Genomic DNA, 17650 nt, shown 5'->3' with positions numbered 1-17650 from the left:
GCATTAATTCAAAAGTGGGTGGAGCCCTTACACGATTAACACATTAAAACTTGTCATGGTTGCCCTAAATCCCTAAAATACATTATTTTGGTGACTTATATTACAGATACGCCGTTATAAAATTGTAGGAACCGTAGCCTCATTTTTTTATTTACCTTCTCCGCCGTTTTTCTCTATCTCCCTAACTTTTCTCTTTTTTCACATAAACAATAAACAGTAAACGGGTAACCCCATTTAGCCCACGGATTAAATGGACGGGCATCGGGCCTTAGAATTCAAGATCATTTATGATTGCGGGCTTTTTAAACTGCTTCGTTTAAACCCGTACCGTCAAAACCCGCAGACTAAACGGGGCCCGTATACCCATCTCTAGTAAGAATCAATATAATTATCAGAAAATCAGGTATCATACCAATGCATATATCATTTTTCCATTAGTACCAATACATTTCGATATCACAAGTTTTGATGCTCCATTTCAGATATTTTGTTCTTTTTTAAAGTGTTTAATATATATTGTTTATAAATATAAAATCTCATCAATTATATAAAACGCAATCCATCAAAAAAATCCCATGCATTGAACAATAAAATCATCTTATACTAATCATTTGAGTTATCCAAATAAAAAATAAACAAAAAACCCATCCCCACATTAAATATTGTGAACTTGAATGATATCCGATTTCAACCGAAACCCCAAGAAAGCAAATGGTTCAAAGTAATTAACAATGTCTTGGCCATTGGCTACAAAAAACCATTCAACATCTAATTTAAAAAATCTAAGTAAACTTTTAATTATCCGATTTCATATCAGGTGAGATAGGTAGGATGGACAACCATGAGTATGACATCACAAGATTGGATGAGAGTGAATGGTACACCTTAAAAAGATGGAGATATTAATTTTATACTGAAAAGAGAAAAACCTGAAATTTATAAGCAGTAGCATTATACAGCTAATCAAACTTTTTTTTTTTGGGAAAGAGGATAATAACCGGAACAAAATAATGACCTTACGAACATTGTCACTGGTCACTTTACTAAACCATCGAGATAAGCTAAGCTACGAGCATGTTCTATTTCAACCATTCTTTCTCTAAAAATTGATCCGTAGTATTAAAACACACATTGGTGGTTTGACGAGGTCAGATGAGCTCGTGTTTGTCTTGGCAGCAACAAACTTGCCTTTGGCGAGAGGCCAGTATCCTTTGACACAAAAATGCTCATACGAACCAACATGATCACATTGTGGTGTAAATCATTTTATAGTTATGAATCTATCCCTAAACTGTTTAGCCTAAGTACATGTTAGTGTTACTCTCGCAGTTGATACCATCTTCTACGCAAATCCCTCCCAGAAACTTAAGCGGAAGAGCAATGTTAGAACAACTTCTGCCTGGAAAACCAGATGAGACTTCCTTTTGATACATTGGTGGAAAGATCATACAGTTATTCGATTCAGATGTTCGATTAGTCTGCAAAGATGCAGCCATGCTACCTCTGAGACGTTTAATGAGAGTCCTTGAGAATAGCCTGGAAGAAGTGCCCGTGCATGGTATGTATTCCTTATATAACAAGATAAATCAAAGAAACAAAACAGGTCTTGTGCCTGCGTTTTGTCTGCAACTTCTAGTAAAAGTTGATATATCTAATTAATAACGGACTTAAAAGCTAGTTTTTAATTTGCAGAGCTCCAAAGGTTGGGCCAATTACACCTAACGATATAGAAACTGCTTTGAAGAACACGAGGCCATTGGCTTATTTACATACTCATTGCTATGAGAAGTTCAATGCCTACTACAGCAGTCAAATACTAGAATGATGGTGGCACACTGCACCCTAGCCACCGTAGAGATTGCTCTTAGTTGTAAATTTCCAGATTTTCTAATCATCAGGTTTCATAGGTTCTTTTTAATGCCTAGTTAGAGTGAGTTTTATTTGTGGAAACTAGAATATTTGTAATAATTATGATTACTCCTTCACAAATATGTCAAGGAAAAGTAGCTTGAAGTAAACATAGAGAACATCGAACTACATTACCGAAATGCATTACGCATATAGTTCTGAATTAGAAAAAACAAAATTCTATGTTTTTGTTCATTCAACGATAACCTTTCAAAGAATCAGCTGTTTTGCCAGATCTTGCATCAGTCCATGCTTTGGCAATTGTTCTTTTCATTTCTTCATCCCCTTCTTCATACATATTCTGCAAATTACAGAAACCAGCAGTAATTTAGCCGTTGCAAAAAACATGCCACGAACAATCCATGGAATAAACTTTACCTTCATTAAGTCCATGATTCCGGCCATCGGATCTCGCTCTTTATCCAAATTCGGCTTCAGCTGCATGATAAGAAAAAGATATTATTAGTGTGGTTTAATGGGGGGAAAAACATGAAAGGTAAGCTTACTTATGGTAATCTAGGCAATTACCTTGTCCTCCTTGTGGTGCAGATCGGACCAGTAGCCTTTAGAAGCTTTGAACAACGTGATGATGACTCTTGTAGGCTTAACTATCACCTTGCACTTCTCTGGTTCGATTTCCTTGTTCAGTTTTGGAATAGCACATCTATAGTTTTTGCCTTGAATGTCATGGAATTTAGCATTGAATGACATCGGCTTGAAATCTGCCAGGATTTTCTCCTGTTCGACTCCTTCCAAAGACACATATATCTGTCGGATAAACACACCATCAACCAAAAAGAGTTTCGATAATGCAAAACAAAAGGTACAGCTCACATATTTGAAGACAAATCTAGGAAGTTACAAACTAGGGGTGCTATCAGGCGAAGCTTGAGTCAAAATTCAAGACTTGCAGCTCTATCTAGTTTCAGTTTTAAAGTTCAAATTCGATTTGAGATAATAATTGGTGTCGGTTAGGATGTATCACATCCCTCATTGCTAACCCTGACCTAGAGAACATAATTTATGATGCCAAATTATATCGATAACCCGAATTTACAGATTTTGAGGTTGAGTTATAAATTTCATCTCACTACTTTACCAAAAATTAATAAGTTAGTCTCTCTACTTTCATCCATCCATTTCTTGGTAAACACATAAACTCAACTATTGATTTATACTAATGCGTGCATATAAATTACTCAACTACTAATCTTTAGATTAAGTTCTCAGTTTTCATAACCAAATTCCAACAAATTAAATCAAAGAGATTAACTTCTCAATTTTAGTAAAATAGAACATGAAATTCATGATTAGACCAAGATTTTGGGTTCAATGAGTCAATGGATTTTTTCTTCTTTTCAGGTTGTAATGTTGGGGATTCTGATAATTTCATACTTGAAATGACTAATAAAAAGCTCCTAAATCACTAAGAACATCAATTTTTTTACCTTGACTTTGTCATTATCTTGATCCCAGCTGAACGAGGCGAGTGTAATATAACTCAGAGCTGAGTTAACTGGAACCTTAGCTGAGGTTGCAATGGGAGTTGGAATTTGCGGAACAGCAGCAGCAGCAGGAGAAGCTCCATTTTCATTCTCTTTCAAAGTCTGCAACCGAATAACTCCTTAAAAAATCTGCTTAAAACTAAGGAAAATACCAAACACTGTCGAATTTCAAAGCTGGAACAGTAAGAAAATATGAAATATTATACACTGCAAAAGCAAACCCAGAAACGATAGTAAAACAAATGTTAATCAGAGTTTCTAAATCAGCTCCGATATGAAGAATGGAATCCAAACAACGACACCCCCGTTTCATTTAAAGAATCAAAAGTTCATCATCCAGGAAGCAAAACCTTTTCCAGGTTGCGAATCTCAGAGGTAATAAGAGATAAAATACGTTGCCTCTTTGAGATACTTTGAAGTTGCTTAAGCTCTTCCAAATCCAGCGCCAATTCCTCCGCCATCTTTTCTCAAATTCACTTGTTCTTGGGTTTTAGGTTTTATTATAGGATGGATTTAGGATAAACAAGACTGCGATGATGTTTATGTGAAATGTAATACTACAAGATACTAGAACCTTCCACTTTGCAAGTTAGGATTTTCAGGAATATGTTTTTTCACCAATTATTAGAGTTAGTTATTATATTATAGGTCTCTAAATTGTTTTTTTATTTTAATTTAGTCTTTAAATTTTCGAATATTTTAAATTCATCCCTAGAATATAATCGTCATTCTATATCAGTCTTTAAACTTATGAACATTTCAATTTTATCCCCAAACTTTAATGATTTTTTGTGTGAAATTATTGGAATCTTCAAAAGATTGGCACCAATTTAGAATGAGATCCATAGTTTGAGGATGATGGATTTAGAATGTTAAAAAGTTTGGAATCAATTTAGAATAACAATAATAGTTTAGGAATGGAATTATAATATTAAAAATTTTATGGATCCAATTAGAATGAAAATCATAATTTAAGAATGCGTGGTGCAATTAACTCTTTTTATTTTAAAATAGGTCAAATTTTGGTTTATGTCCTTTAAGATTTAGTTTTTAACTTTAATATTATGAAACTTTATTTTTCTATTTTTACAATGTCAGTAATTAATTATTTCACAATATTTCAATACAAAATATCCCTTAATTAATTATTTTACAATCTTTCATAAAATAATATACACTAATATTTAACCATAATAACTGATGATGTTATCTATTAGAATTTACTCGTCACGTCATAAAATCAAAACAATTAAATTATAGTTGAGAATTAAATTTTAAATTAGAATGAATAAGGGACTAAAACTATAGATCAACCAATGTATATTGGGTTGTTTATAACAAGGGTTAGGGAAAATGAAGAAAGTTCTAGCGGGTGTTTGGTTCAAGGATTGTGGGATTCCCATGGGATGGGAATCCCACATTCCCATGTTTGGTTAGCCGGGAATCTCATTCCCGATAATGTTTTATTACCAATAGTAGATTTTTTGGGGTATATTACCGGGAATGTCATTACCTCCCTTCCTTTAGGTACTGTAACATTACAAGCGTTTTGGACTAAAATGCCCTTAAATTTTTATTTTTTTCAAAAATATCTTTCTTCTGTCATTGAATAATAAAAATTTTACGAAGGTTAAATTACAAATTTATCCTTAATTTATTTTAGATTTACAAAAAAAGTCTATGATTAAAATTTTATATGAAGTTCAGTGGTTAAAAAAATTTACCCTTTCATTAAAACTTTTTTATTTTTAAATTTTGTAAAAAAATTATATAAATATTATGAATTTAATTTTTTAAATAAAATATATAAATATTTTACAATTTGTAATATTATACAAATATATAATAAGGACAATTTGGTCAAATATACATTCCAATAATCTTTTAATCCTTTAACTAAATACGGTAATCTTACATTCCTGCTAAACCAACCAAACACAAAATACAACATTCACAGTAATCCTATTCTCTGGTAATCTTTTATTCCCACTGATAATCTTACATTCCGTGAACCAAACGAACCCTGGAGGCCATGGTGAGGTTTATAATTTGGGCTCAGTCCCGTGATTTATGGTCCAAAAGATTGTGAAATTAGGGTTTTCAAAAACAACTTTTATGCCAACAATTTGAAAATGAACCAGCTCTCGTTATTTTTTAAATAAACTAGTGTAATTATAATGTAATATTTTTTCATAATATTTTTATTAATTATAATATATATATGTATACACGACTGTTCGAATTCAGAATCACAATGGATAACAATACTCTTTTTAACAATGAATGCCACTCAATAAATTCAACCAACTCTCATATTTTTTTGTCTTTTATTAAGTGCACGATTGTGTAATTAGGGACTAACAAAGTACTTTATATTAAGAGTACAAAAATTCTAAAAATAGATATGAAAATTTTAAGATTATATAATTATAAATTTTTAGGAATATAGAATTTGACCATTAACAGAAAATGATTAAAAACTATGGAAATTTAAAAAAAATTAGAGATACAATTAGGGATGGGCATAAGTCGAGTTTTTGGTCCATCCGACTCAAGAACAATAAGTCTTCCACCCGAGATCCGACCCGTATGAAACAAGATTTCACCCGACCCGATATATAACTTAAAAATCCGACCCGAAATAAAAATATTATTTTTATTCAATAAAACAATGACTTAATTGAAAAAATAATATATAGAGGGGTATTATTACAATTATTTCTAAATATATAAGGTAAAATTATATTTTTTCCCAGTCGAGTCAAGTCAAATATTTTTCACCCTAAACCCGAACCTAAATTTAAAAAAAACCTGACTCGATCGGGTCGAAACCTGTCGAGTTCGGGCCCATGCCCATCCCTATGTATAACTATCTCAATACTTCTTCTATCAATCTCATATAATATATAAAACTATTATTTTATAAGAAGTGGTTTGATTTTTTTGGTGTATTTATACATTAATTTATTTAATTTAAGTTTCATTTGACAAATAAAAATTTTGATTGAAGTTTGAGAAAGAACTAAAAGAGTTAAATTATATATTTACTGGAATTCACGAATCCCTTTAAATATTATGAATTATAAATTTATTTATATTTTTTAAATAAAAACCATAATAAATGAAACCATTTAAACCACCACCTTCCATATAAAGTGAAATTTCAAAAAAAAAAAAATTAGAACGAACAATATATTAATAATATTAAAAATTTATCAATGGGATTGATTTAGGTGGTAAGCAATTTGATATTGTTTAAACAGGTCTCAAGTCTAAAGCTTTGTGTATATTTGAGAGACCCACTCACCAAAGCTATGTGTACAACACGAGTCGATTCATTTTAGTCAAAAAAAACCCTAAAAAATCGGAAAGTAATTAAAAATATTATAAAAAATTATATAAGATATATACAATTAATAAAATAAATAATTAATAAAAAATAAATTTTTAGATAAACACGTACACACCCTACAAATAAACTAGTCTGCCATTACCTGCAGCCTCGCTTTCATTAAAGGTTATCCTTCAATTCTAATTAATTTGTGGCATACCTATATTACCATCATCATATAGATTTTTAAATACTTTTATTAAATGTTTGAAAACAAAATTTTTAATACATGTTGTTATTATCATACACATTAATTCATTTTATTTTAACACATATTATTTTACATAATTCCTTTCTTTTTTGTTTTCCATTTTAATAACTGACTATGTAAATTTATGAAAAATGCATTTCGTTAATAGTCTTTTTCAATATAGTGTCATATACGTTAAAGGATGTTTAATTATTCCATGAGAGTAAACGATACATACATAAAAATACGTCTAACCAAAAGATATGATTTAAATAAATAATTATTACAAATGTTATTTTAATATTTAATTTTTGTAAAGGGTGATATTATTGTAAAAATGCCTCTAAATTAAGCCTACGTACATGCTCGATTATTGAGGATTTTTTTTTTAATAAATTCCAATTCAAAAGATGAATGAGGCGCGTGAATCTGGAGATGCAAATTGCAAAGCGCATCTCTCATATTAAAAATATATGGTTGAATCTTGACAACTTAAATCAAATACAGTAAATGCGTCCTTCAAGATCTAAATTCATAGCTATGTACTGTTGGAACTAGATTTTTCTTTTCTTTTGGATAAATTATACGGACAATCCTTATATTTTTGATCTGATTGATTATAGTTTCTAGTTCAAAATTATAAAGGTTTTGGTCCTTTATGTTATTGATCTATTCGATTTTAGTTTCTCAATTGTTAATTCTCGTTAACCCCTTAACGGAAATACTACGTGACAAATAAAAAGATAAAAAAAAATTCCACGTGTTTGCGTGTAATCTTTCTTCTTCTTCTTCCATTAAAGCTGCCATTCAACATTTGTTATCGGATGGCGAGCGATGAACGCTATAAAAGGTGTTCTATAGTGTTTGATGGGCACAAATCAAATCACTTCAGTGGTTGAAAGAATGATTATTATTCATAGAGGTAACATTTCGAGCACTAGAGACTGTACAATATATTTAAGCATTTATTAATAAATGTTTGAGAATATTTAAAACATGTATTACTAATTGTAAGCAACCTAAATTAATAATAACAATAAAAAAAGGATTCGACGGAGAGGTTATAGTTTTGGAACTCGATTGAAAGAAAGCCTTCGAGTTTAGTTATGAGGTTTCCGTTTTGTTTGAAACTACTTGAGATAATACGCAAAGCAGGGATTCCCATTGGTTTCTTCCCATCGAATCACCTGTAAACACTATTCGTCCGTTTCGACTATGTTCCAAAAAATCGGTGGTTGAAATAAATTAAACAACCACATAGGAAAAGTAAGGAGTTGTGGAATTTGATTTGCTAATTATAGCCGTTTCAAGTCAGCTTTTGAGTTTTCATTTTTTTTTTTTTGTGAACAAAAGAAATAAATTGCATTAGATTAAGCTTCTGTTGTTAAAATACAGTCGACAGTTTCCTGTTGAATTAATTCAATCACTTCCCACAGTGGAACGAAGAATACTTTATGAACCTCTCCGCTTGTTATGGCAATCTTAGCTAGTCGATCTGTCACCTTATTTGTAGTCCGGCTTATATGCCTCAAAATAATATTCCAATCTCGGTTAATCAACTCAAAACGCGGTTAAGAAGTGTAAAAATCGAGCCTCTCTTAGAGTTTACCTTTAGTATTCGGACAACCTTCAAATTATCTGCTTCCACTATGATTTGCCTTTCTCCTAGGTTCTAAGCATGAGAGAGACCTTCATGGATACCCCATAACCCCGCTTCAACTATGGAACAAACTCCGATCACTTTAGAAAATTCAAACATCCAACCACCATTCGAGGATCGAATGGCGCCTTGAGTTTTCATTTTCTGAGTTTAGCTGAATTAACGTCTGGTAATTTATTCATGCGTTGCAAAACTATCTGAAAGACACATTACAAAGGAATTTTTGTTCATAATAGAGAGATAATTAAGCATTTTGTAAATTGATTCCAAAATTGTAATTCAAAATACTTTGGGCTTATTAGTTCGTTTTGTGCGCACTATTCTCTCTCGTCATGGAAGAAGAAGAAGATATGAAGCAGAGGAAGATGCGTGTTATTATTATTATTATTATTTGATTGTCACGTAACATTTTAGTTAAGCGTTAATAAAGTTAACAATTCAGTTAAAACCGAATGAATCAATAATGTAAGGATCAAAATCACTTTTTTTAATCGGTGACCAGAATCAGTCAACTGAAAATATAAGTGACAATCTGTATAATTTACCCTTTATTTTTTTATCCAGAAGTTGATACAGGGAATAATATAGTGACCGAAGGAAATTCAATGAACACTTCCGTGATTGATAGAAGTGGAAAAAGCAGGAAGCCAATATGTGGAAGCTGGAGATAGCAGAAGGCAATGGTCCATGGCTGTTTAGCACCAACAATTTCAACGGCAGACAGATTTGGAGATTCGACAACCAATCTTCGCCGAAATCAGATGAAAAACAAGCCGGAATCGAAAAGCTCCGGCAAAATTTCTCCGTACATCGGCATCGTGTTAAACCCAGCAGCGACGCGCTCAAGAATTTTCAGGCAAGTTTCTCTCTTCTTGTTCTTGTTCTTCTTTTTTCCAGTCTTTCAGTTTAGTTTAGTTGACGAGTTTATAGATTTCTTTTACGCTGTTGAATTGAAATACAGCTGATTGAAGAAAACAATGTAGATCTAAGCATTGAACCAGTGAGATTGAAGGAAGACGAAGAGGTAACCGATGAAAAAATCGAGATTGCTTTGAAGAAAGCTGTTCGGTTCCTTTCAGCTACACAAGCTTGTGATGGACATTGGCCCTCGGAAAATTCAGGCCCTTTGTTTTGCTTACCTCCTCTGGTATGATTTTTATTTTTCTGTTCCCTTCGAAAAATGGCCAATTCTGGGTTCTTTCCATCTATGTCTAATTTTACTTTTAGTCCCTGTACTCTTTTGCATGTATATAATTTAGTCCTTTTATTTTTAATGATAAAGTACACAAATGGTCACTAAACTATATTGAAATGATTTTTTGATCACTGAAGTTTCTGAAATTACAAAATGGTTATTAAACTTCCCAAATAGTTACAAAATGATCATTAAATTTGTCAAAATATTACAATATAGTCGTCAGACTTACAAACTGTTACAAAATGATCTTTAACTTATCAAAGTTTATCATTTTTTTATACCATGAAATGTCTATTTTGTAATTATCCAAAAAAATGTCTATTTTGTAATAGTTTGATAACTTTCGAAACTTCAATAATCAAAAAGTTCATTTTAGCATAGTTTAGTGACCACTTCAGCATTGTCTCAGAGAAACATATAGAAATTTGATTATTATTATTATTATTATTATTATTATTATTATTATTATTTATATGCCTTCCACGCAACATTAAATTGACCGTTCAAACAATTTTTTAAAAAGAAAAATGTTACATAATCCAATTTAATAGATTATCAATTGGATTTCAGTAATTAAACAGAAAATAGAGGGATTAAATTACTGAAATTATAAGTAAAAGGAATAAATTTTAAATGTGTGAAGAGTACAGAGACTAAAAGCATAATTAAACCTCTCATACGTGAATGCTGGCTTTTTCGACTTTCAGGTTATGGTGTTGTACATTACTGGAACAACTGATACCGTTCTATCTTTAGAACACAAAAGGGAGATTCTTCGTTATATTTACAATCATCAAGTATTGAATTCTCTCAACAATTCGAAACATTCAGTGCACGGAAATCCTCATTTGTTTATTAGTATACTATGTGTTTCTTTTGTCCCCTGGACAGAACATAGATGGAGGATGGGGTCTCCATATAGAAGGACATAGCACCATGATGAACACGACGCTGAATTACATTGCCCTCCGTTTGCTCGGAGAAGGAACAGAAGGTGGCCCAGACGGAGCTGTCGAGAAGGCGAGGAATTGGATCCTCGAACACGGAGGCGCAACGATGATACCTTCTTGGGGCAAAGCTTATCTTTCTGTATGAAATTTTTTAGATCAAACTTTTCAATTAGTCTCTATACTATGCATAATATATGGAACTTATCCTTGTATGCTAATCTGGTCTTTTAGTTCATGTATTTTTCAAATTTTGAGATTTTGGTCCTAACCTAAACTTTTAACTGTTAAGTCTATAAAGTCAAATCATGCTCTTGACCTAAACAATACATCGTGTCATATTTGATTTTTAGCATTCAAGCTAATGACTAGGCTAATGTTAGGATTGATTGATAAAATATGGATACTTTTTCTTTTTATATTCATACGATATTGATACTTTAAAGACTCATTTAGAACGTTTGAAATTTAAATATCAATCTAACCGTAATTTGAGGACTATATATATTGATTAATGAAAATTTTGATGTAATAAATAAAGGTGCTAGGAGTATATGAATGGTCAGGGTGCAATCCAATGCCCCCAGAGCTATGGCTTCTCCCATCATATCTTCCTTTGGGACCAGGTAAATCTTGAATTTCTTTTACAGTAGAACGCAAAGCTACACTTTATATATATAACATTATAAAATTCATTAGTTTTACTCAAAAATGTAATCATTGGATGACTCTAAATAGATGGTTGAGATTAAAATCTTGTGCATTAGCATTATATATATAACTCTAAATAGATGCCTGGGATTTAAAAATCTTGTACATTAACATTATATTTCTCTTTTTTCAATTTAGATGTAACGATGGAATAATAAAATTTTAACCTCAGCTATCCATTTAAATTCATTAAATGATTATATTTTTATCCAAAACAAATGAGTTTCATGTAGTGTAAGTGGATCCTACCCCTATATATATATATTCTCATAAGCTGACAATTGATTATATATCTTCCCATTGATATGCATTCAGCGAGGCTATGGTCTTTCATGCGCAATTTTTTTGCACCTTTATCTTACTTGTATGGCAAGAAATTCGTGGGTCCACTCAACAAGCTAATTGTATCATTGAGGGATGAAATTTACACTCAACCATATGGTAAGATAGATTGGAATAAAGCTCGCCACTTGTGTTCAAAGGTTAGTCATTTATTTGTAATATTCAATGTTTTGAAACTTTCCAAAATGCCTACCTGGCTTATCAGTTTTTCTTTCAAAATTATATGTGCAGGAAGACATGTATTTGCCATATCCCACGGTGCAAATTCTGCTCTGGGATACTCTTTATTACATTGCTGAGCCGATTCTAAATTGTTGGCCCTTCAACAAGTTAAGAGAGAAAGCTCTACAGATAGCAATGAAGGTGGTCCACTACGAGGATGAGAATACTCGATATATAACCCAAGGAAGTACACAAAAGGTATCCCTATACATTTGTTACGGTCATTTTGATTTTTTCGTATGGTTTTATTTTGTATCACGTCATTTTAAATTTTGAAAATTTCAAATAATTTCACGTATGGGTCGTTTCATGTTCGGATCGGTTATAGGTTTAGGCCATTTTGGATTGGGTTTTTCAGGTAAGATCATTTTGAGTTTGATGATTTCGGTTTTGTGTCATTTGGGTTTGACACTTGGCTCAGGTCATTTCAAGCTCCTTGTTCAGGTCATTATGGATGTAGGTCATCTTGATCATTTCGGTTCGGGTCATATAGGATTGGTTTATTTTGGATTCAAGCTGTTGACTTCTTATGATCAAATTGAGTTGAATCAAGTTTAAATTAAGATTAATCGGATTAAGTACCGTACCCCATAATATATATATCGATCATTTCGGTTCAGGTCATGGGATCAGCTTGTTGATCACTTGTTCCAAATATTGATATACCAAAATGCTACAAAATGTAGGTGTTGCATATGATGGCCTGCTGGGCAGAGGATCCAAATCCAACCACAAATTTACTACAATTTCACCTGGCAAGAGTTCCAGATTTCTTATGGTTAGCTGAAGATGGAATGAAAATGCAGGTTTGGTCATAAAATTTGATAATATTTTTCTTCTTACCATTGCACATCCTGATTAAATTTGCTAAATCCTTGCATTCGAGAAGTTAAACGGTGGCAGCCAGTTGTGGGATGCTATTTTAGCTACTCAAGCGATTATCTCAAGTAATCTAACAGATGAATATGGTTCAACTCTAAGAAAAGCACATGAGTTCATAAAAATGTCACAGGTTTCATCCTATTTGATCCTGCATTTGTTTTATTTCTTAATGAACTAGTCTGGGTTGAATCTATTTGTACCAATCATCTCACTTTGTGTTTTTTTTTTTGCATGAAAAAGATTCTAGAAAATCCATCAGGAGATTTCGAAAATATGCATCGACATATGAGTAAGGGAGCTTGGCCATTCTCCATTCCAGATGATGGGTGGCAAACCTCAGATGGCATTGCTGAAGCTCTCAAGGTAAATTAGCTCCTCGATTATGATCTGATAAACTCGTGTGGCTGTGTCCGATAATATCCGATACATATCCTTGTATGAAAATGTGGGTATTATTATGGCCTGTTGAACTGGCAAGGTACTCTCACTTCCCTGGGCTGTGTTGTGCTGATGTTACCGTGGTACCATTTAGGGTCCATTTTGCAACTGTAGAACCAATTGGTCTAAACGGGGATCCAAAGAGGATAATACTGGCTTATGGGCATGATGCCACTGCACTGTGGCCCAGGGAAATGAGAGTACATTATCAATCAACGGGTCTTGACAGACATAATCCTCCAAAGATTCAAAATGCATGAAATCTTGAATAAAGTCTTGAACATAACAATGTAGGACATATACCTGTGTTTGACACACCCGAATCCGAGAATGGTTCTTCACCATTAAATAAATTTCACATGTGCTAAATGGCTCTTTTCTTTGCAGACAATACTCTTAATGTCTCGGATGCCACCAGAAATTGTAGGTGAAACGATTGAAGTAGAGCGATTATATGACGCAGTAAATGTCCTCTTGTCATTACAGGTATTAAGAACATCTTTTATCTTCATTTGCTTCCAATAAAGATTTTCTTTCTGCATATTTATGTACCCTTGGCTTTGATTTTCCATTTTCTTTTCTTTTCATCAGAGCGAAAATGGTGGTTTTACTGCTTGGGAGCCGGTAAGAGGACCTCAATGGCTGCAGGTAAAACTTACCAATACATGTATTCTTGTTCCAGTTCTTGCTCAAGTCATACTCTGCTGCTTATTTCTGTTATCCTAAGTTATGTTGCTCCGACTCTTCATTTTTTTCAAGTATCCTTGTCCGGCATCTGTGTTCAACACATATTATATTCTCCATAGACCCTCCAAATACATTGAAACACTTTACAAGAATTGAACATACTTGTATTTGACACTCATACCTAAAATCCGAGTAACAAATACTAAAGCGGAGTCATCCCTTTTTTATTTTCATAAATTGTGGGATTCTTTTCATTTTACAGAGGATAAATCCAACAGAACTCTTTGCTGCAGCAGCAATTGAGCGTGAGTATGTATCGTCAATAATTGCATTTTTATGTTATCATTTATGTATCATATCAGAAATTTTCTATAATATTAACCATATGGTGATCTTAGGTATGTTGAATGTACTTCATCAGCCATCCAAGCTCTTGTGTTGTTCTCTCAGTTATATCCTCAATACAGAAAGAAAGAAATCGAAACTTCCGTGGCTAAGGCAGTACAATATGTTGAAGGTTCTCAAATGGAAGACGGTTCTTGGTGATTTTCAGTTCCTTTCTTGCAGATCATGAATGGATAATAGGAAAAGAAAGTTAAAATTGATGTTCAAGCTAAGATTATAGCTACTATGTATGCAGGTATGGCAACTGGGGGATTTGCTATACATATGGCACATGTTTTGCTTTAGCAGGGCTAGCGGCCTTCGGTAAGACTTGTCGCAACAGCCAAATTGTCCGTAAAGCTTGTCAATTTTTGCTTTCAAAACAGCAAGATTCTGGTGGATGGGGAGAAAGCTACTTAACATGCCCCAATTTGGTAACTATCACCTATCCTATGTTGCATACTTAAATCTATCTCTGATCTAGGGAGCATGAATTATGTGAAGTCAAGCGAAAAAACATGTATTGCTGTAATCGTTGTTACTGTGGTTCTTTTGAAAGCAAAACCGATACAGTATTTCTAAAAATTTTCTCACAATATGAACAGGAATATAGAGATCTAGCTGATGAAAACTGCTCACATCTAGTGCAAACTTCATGGGCAATGATGGGTCTGATTCATGCAGGACAGGTTGGGTCATATCATAGAAAACAAATTATGCTGATATTATGGTTATAAATATGACATCAACCCTTTTTAATAACATCACAAATTTAACACAAACCTCAATTCATGCTCTCTATGTTTATTTCTAATTAGGTTGAGGTTGATCCACAACCTCTGCATAAAGCAGCAAGACTATTGATCAACTCACAAATGAAAAGCGGTGAATTTCCTCAACAGGTATGTCAGACTTAAGGAGATCCTTCCTAGCAAAGTAATGCATCCTTTTTTATAAGTTTACAGCTTTTTATAGTTCAACTTTTCGTAGATAGGCCTAAATGATCCATATCTAAATGGAACTCTCGTTAATGGTGTTTTTCTCTAAACTACAATATTGATTTTCACAGGAACTTTCTGGGGTTTGCTTGAGGACTTGTATGATACATTATGCTACATACAGAAATATATTCCCATTATGGGCTCTAGGAGAATATCGCAGGCATGTGCTATCGCCTACATAAGCAGGGACAAACATATGATTTTATGTTATGGGTGTTGACTATTAAAAATAATATTAAAAAGTTAGGGATGCTGAATTACAAAATTTTAAGGGTGTAAAATTAAATCATCAAAAGAAAATACGAAGGACATACCTAAATTATATAGGAATTTGGAATTTATAGGGTATGTTACCGCCCAAGTACCAGCCCGGTTCATCCATGCTCATTAGTGTTTAAGGTTCTCAGAGGATCTAGTAATTCTCAGTAGTGCTGACTGTTTCTTAAATTGATACTGTTTCCTAATAAATTAGTGAACTTTTCAGCTCTATTGGTGTTGTATATATGTTTCTCGAATAAACTTGTAAAATCTCAGTACCTCAGGCTTGTAAACAGAATGGGCATAAAAAGGAAACCTAAAAAATTATGTTGAATCAAACAATCATACTAGTAGACACGTAAACCAAGTCGGCAAATTCTGAAAAAGAAGTATCATATTCAAGGTGTAAAATTCTGCATAGAAATGAACGTCCACAAGATAGATTGTTTAAGTTCCAAATTACTGTTCATTGCTACAAAAAACAATGAACTCAATCCTATTGCATGAGAAGCAACAAAACTGATCAATCATGGTAACGATTACATCCGGCAACATTGTTTCACCTCATGGACCTGCTATCTTACCATCGAACACCATTGCTTTTGCCAAACTGAAATGGTTTGCATCTCTCTTGACTTTGGGCAACCAACATATTCTCAACCTGCTTTTGCAACTCTGTTTTTCTTTGCCGATTTGAAGCTAAAGTTCTCGTTAAGCTCTCTTTCAAAGCCAACAGTTCAGCTCTTTTCATCTCTGCCTCAGCTATCTCTGCATCACTCATATAACCATTGTGCCCTTGAAGTTCCATAAAAGTTGACATCAGCTGCAAGAAACATCAGTTAAATTTGACACATTCCATGAAACCATTTTCATCTAATAGATGCACTGCACAACGTAACCAATTAAAAATGAGATTATATCTTAGACAAACTTCTTAATTTGAAATTCTCAAATTCAAACTTTTCGATTGACCTCTTTTACACAATTCCTCAATTCTTGCACTCGATTTCGAGTTTCCATGGAATACCTCTCCACATTTTGTCTAAACTCATTGATTTCTGAAATTTTCAATTCGTAAAACTTATCTCTCTCCTTCTCCACCTCTTCAAGCTCCTCAATCTCACTTTTCAGATCCCTAAATATTCAACGGAATGCATCTCAGTTCAGAATTAAAACTCTAAATCTAAATTACTAAAAGCAAATGAAAATCCTACTTCAATTGTCGAGAACTAGAATCATATTTGGCGTCGAGATTTTCGATTTCAGCTCTGAGAGCAAAGATCCTAAAGTTTTGCGATGCAATTTTTTGATCAAGCAACAAGCAACTTCTTTCCATGGAACGAATACGAGCCAGCTTCGAATCCAAAACCTGGTATTTGTTTGCTTGAAGCTCTTTCTCTGCCTATGAACGAACATGAGAAGGAGACAACAATTACGACTCTCTACCCTTTATTTTACCGGGAACCAAACAGAAAAAAATGAAGTTTAGATTTGACCTGGAGGAGAATTAGACGTTCATTTCTAGAATGTTCCATTTGTTCAAGTCTTTCTCGAAATGCAGAGGAAAGCGCCATCGCCTCCAACGAAAGTTGTAGTGTTCTATCTTCTCAACTGTGGATTTTGAATTTGTTAGTTTATATAGTGGACACATTTGGTGTCGCTTTCAGAACTTTATGAGTCCGGCCTGATGGTAATCTAGTTTCATAGATTTTCATATTCGGCCCATTTTATTATACATAAATTGATAAGATATTTTTTTTAACCAAAAACTGCTAAATTATTTTTATAATTATATTTAATGGTGGTAATTGAAATTGAGAACTTTGTCTAACCGCGATTATTAAATTTATTTTACCCTAAAATTCAAATGATCCAATTACAAGAATATTTATAAAGAAAATTATAAACGTTCAAACAGTTGGGGAT

General features: G+C 32.9%; 3 protein-coding genes across 3 annotated transcripts; 1 reads left to right on the top strand and 2 right to left on the bottom strand.

Moving 5' to 3' along the window:
- Positions 1–2082: 2082 nt before the first annotated feature.
- Positions 2083–3942, bottom strand: LOC120210284 (calcyclin-binding protein-like). Its single transcript, XM_039209048.1, has 5 exons — positions 3764–3942; positions 3357–3515; positions 2437–2676; positions 2287–2346; positions 2083–2209 (listed from the first exon to the last, which is right to left on the bottom strand). The coding sequence occupies exons 1-5, from the start codon at positions 3872–3874 to the stop codon at positions 2105–2107; spliced, it is 675 nt and encodes a 224-aa protein (XP_039064979.1). The 5' UTR covers positions 3875–3942; the 3' UTR covers positions 2083–2104.
- A 5303-nt stretch (positions 3943–9245) lies between these two features.
- LOC120210355 (beta-amyrin synthase-like) lies at positions 9246–15969 on the top strand. Its single transcript, XM_039209113.1, has 19 exons — positions 9246–9510; positions 9616–9801; positions 10560–10649; positions 10744–10941; positions 11341–11425; positions 11826–11992; positions 12084–12272; positions 12761–12880; positions 12964–13086; positions 13197–13319; positions 13782–13880; positions 13986–14042; positions 14344–14390; positions 14480–14623; positions 14722–14899; positions 15071–15154; positions 15284–15367; positions 15535–15650; positions 15859–15969. The coding sequence occupies exons 1-18, from the start codon at positions 9307–9309 to the stop codon at positions 15646–15648; spliced, it is 2292 nt and encodes a 763-aa protein (XP_039065044.1). The 5' UTR covers positions 9246–9306; the 3' UTR covers positions 15649–15650; positions 15859–15969.
- A 269-nt stretch (positions 15970–16238) lies between these two features.
- LOC120210357 (centromere protein F) lies at positions 16239–17402 on the bottom strand. Its single transcript, XM_039209115.1, has 4 exons — positions 17221–17402; positions 16939–17126; positions 16697–16859; positions 16239–16547 (listed from the first exon to the last, which is right to left on the bottom strand). The coding sequence occupies exons 1-4, from the start codon at positions 17296–17298 to the stop codon at positions 16305–16307; spliced, it is 672 nt and encodes a 223-aa protein (XP_039065046.1). The 5' UTR covers positions 17299–17402; the 3' UTR covers positions 16239–16304.
- Between the last annotated feature and the right edge of the window lie 248 nt (positions 17403–17650).

The sequence above is a fragment of the Hibiscus syriacus genome, unplaced genomic scaffold, assembly GCF_006381635.1.
Source record: "Hibiscus syriacus cultivar Baekdansim isolate YM2019G1 unplaced genomic scaffold, ASM638163v2 tig00109923_pilon, whole genome shotgun sequence".
In the NCBI taxonomy this organism is placed as follows: Eukaryota; Viridiplantae; Streptophyta; class Magnoliopsida; order Malvales; family Malvaceae; genus Hibiscus; species Hibiscus syriacus.
Note: the sequence above shows the minus strand (reverse complement) of the source record. Positions and strands in the feature narration are given on the sequence as shown.

Coding starts and splice junctions, on each gene's coding strand:
- LOC120210355 (XM_039209113.1), top strand. CDS start 9,307: ATGTGGAAGCTGGAGATAGCAGAAGGCAATGGTCCATGGCTGTTTAGC. Junction 13,320..13,781: donor GCATTGCTGAAGCTCTCAAG/GTAAATTAGCTC, acceptor TTTTCTTTGCAG/ACAATACTCTTAATGTCTCG. Junction 14,624..14,721: donor CAAATGGAAGACGGTTCTTG/GTGATTTTCAGT, acceptor CTATGTATGCAG/GTATGGCAACTGGGGGATTT.
- LOC120210284 (XM_039209048.1), bottom strand. CDS start 3,874: ATGGCGGAGGAATTGGCGCTGGATTTGGAAGAGCTTAAGCAACTTCAA. Junction 3,516..3,763: donor AGATTCGCAACCTGGAAAAG/GTTTTGCTTCCT, acceptor ATTCGGTTGCAG/ACTTTGAAAGAGAATGAAAA. Junction 2,347..2,436: donor TGCACCACAAGGAGGACAAG/GTAATTGCCTAG, acceptor CTTATCATGCAG/CTGAAGCCGAATTTGGATAA.
- LOC120210357 (XM_039209115.1), bottom strand. CDS start 17,298: ATGGCGCTTTCCTCTGCATTTCGAGAAAGACTTGAACAAATGGAACAT. Junction 17,127..17,220: donor AACGTCTAATTCTCCTCCAG/GTCAAATCTAAA, acceptor GTTCGTTCATAG/GCAGAGAAAGAGCTTCAAGC. Junction 16,548..16,696: donor TGAGGAATTGTGTAAAAGAG/GTCAATCGAAAA, acceptor TGTTTCTTGCAG/CTGATGTCAACTTTTATGGA.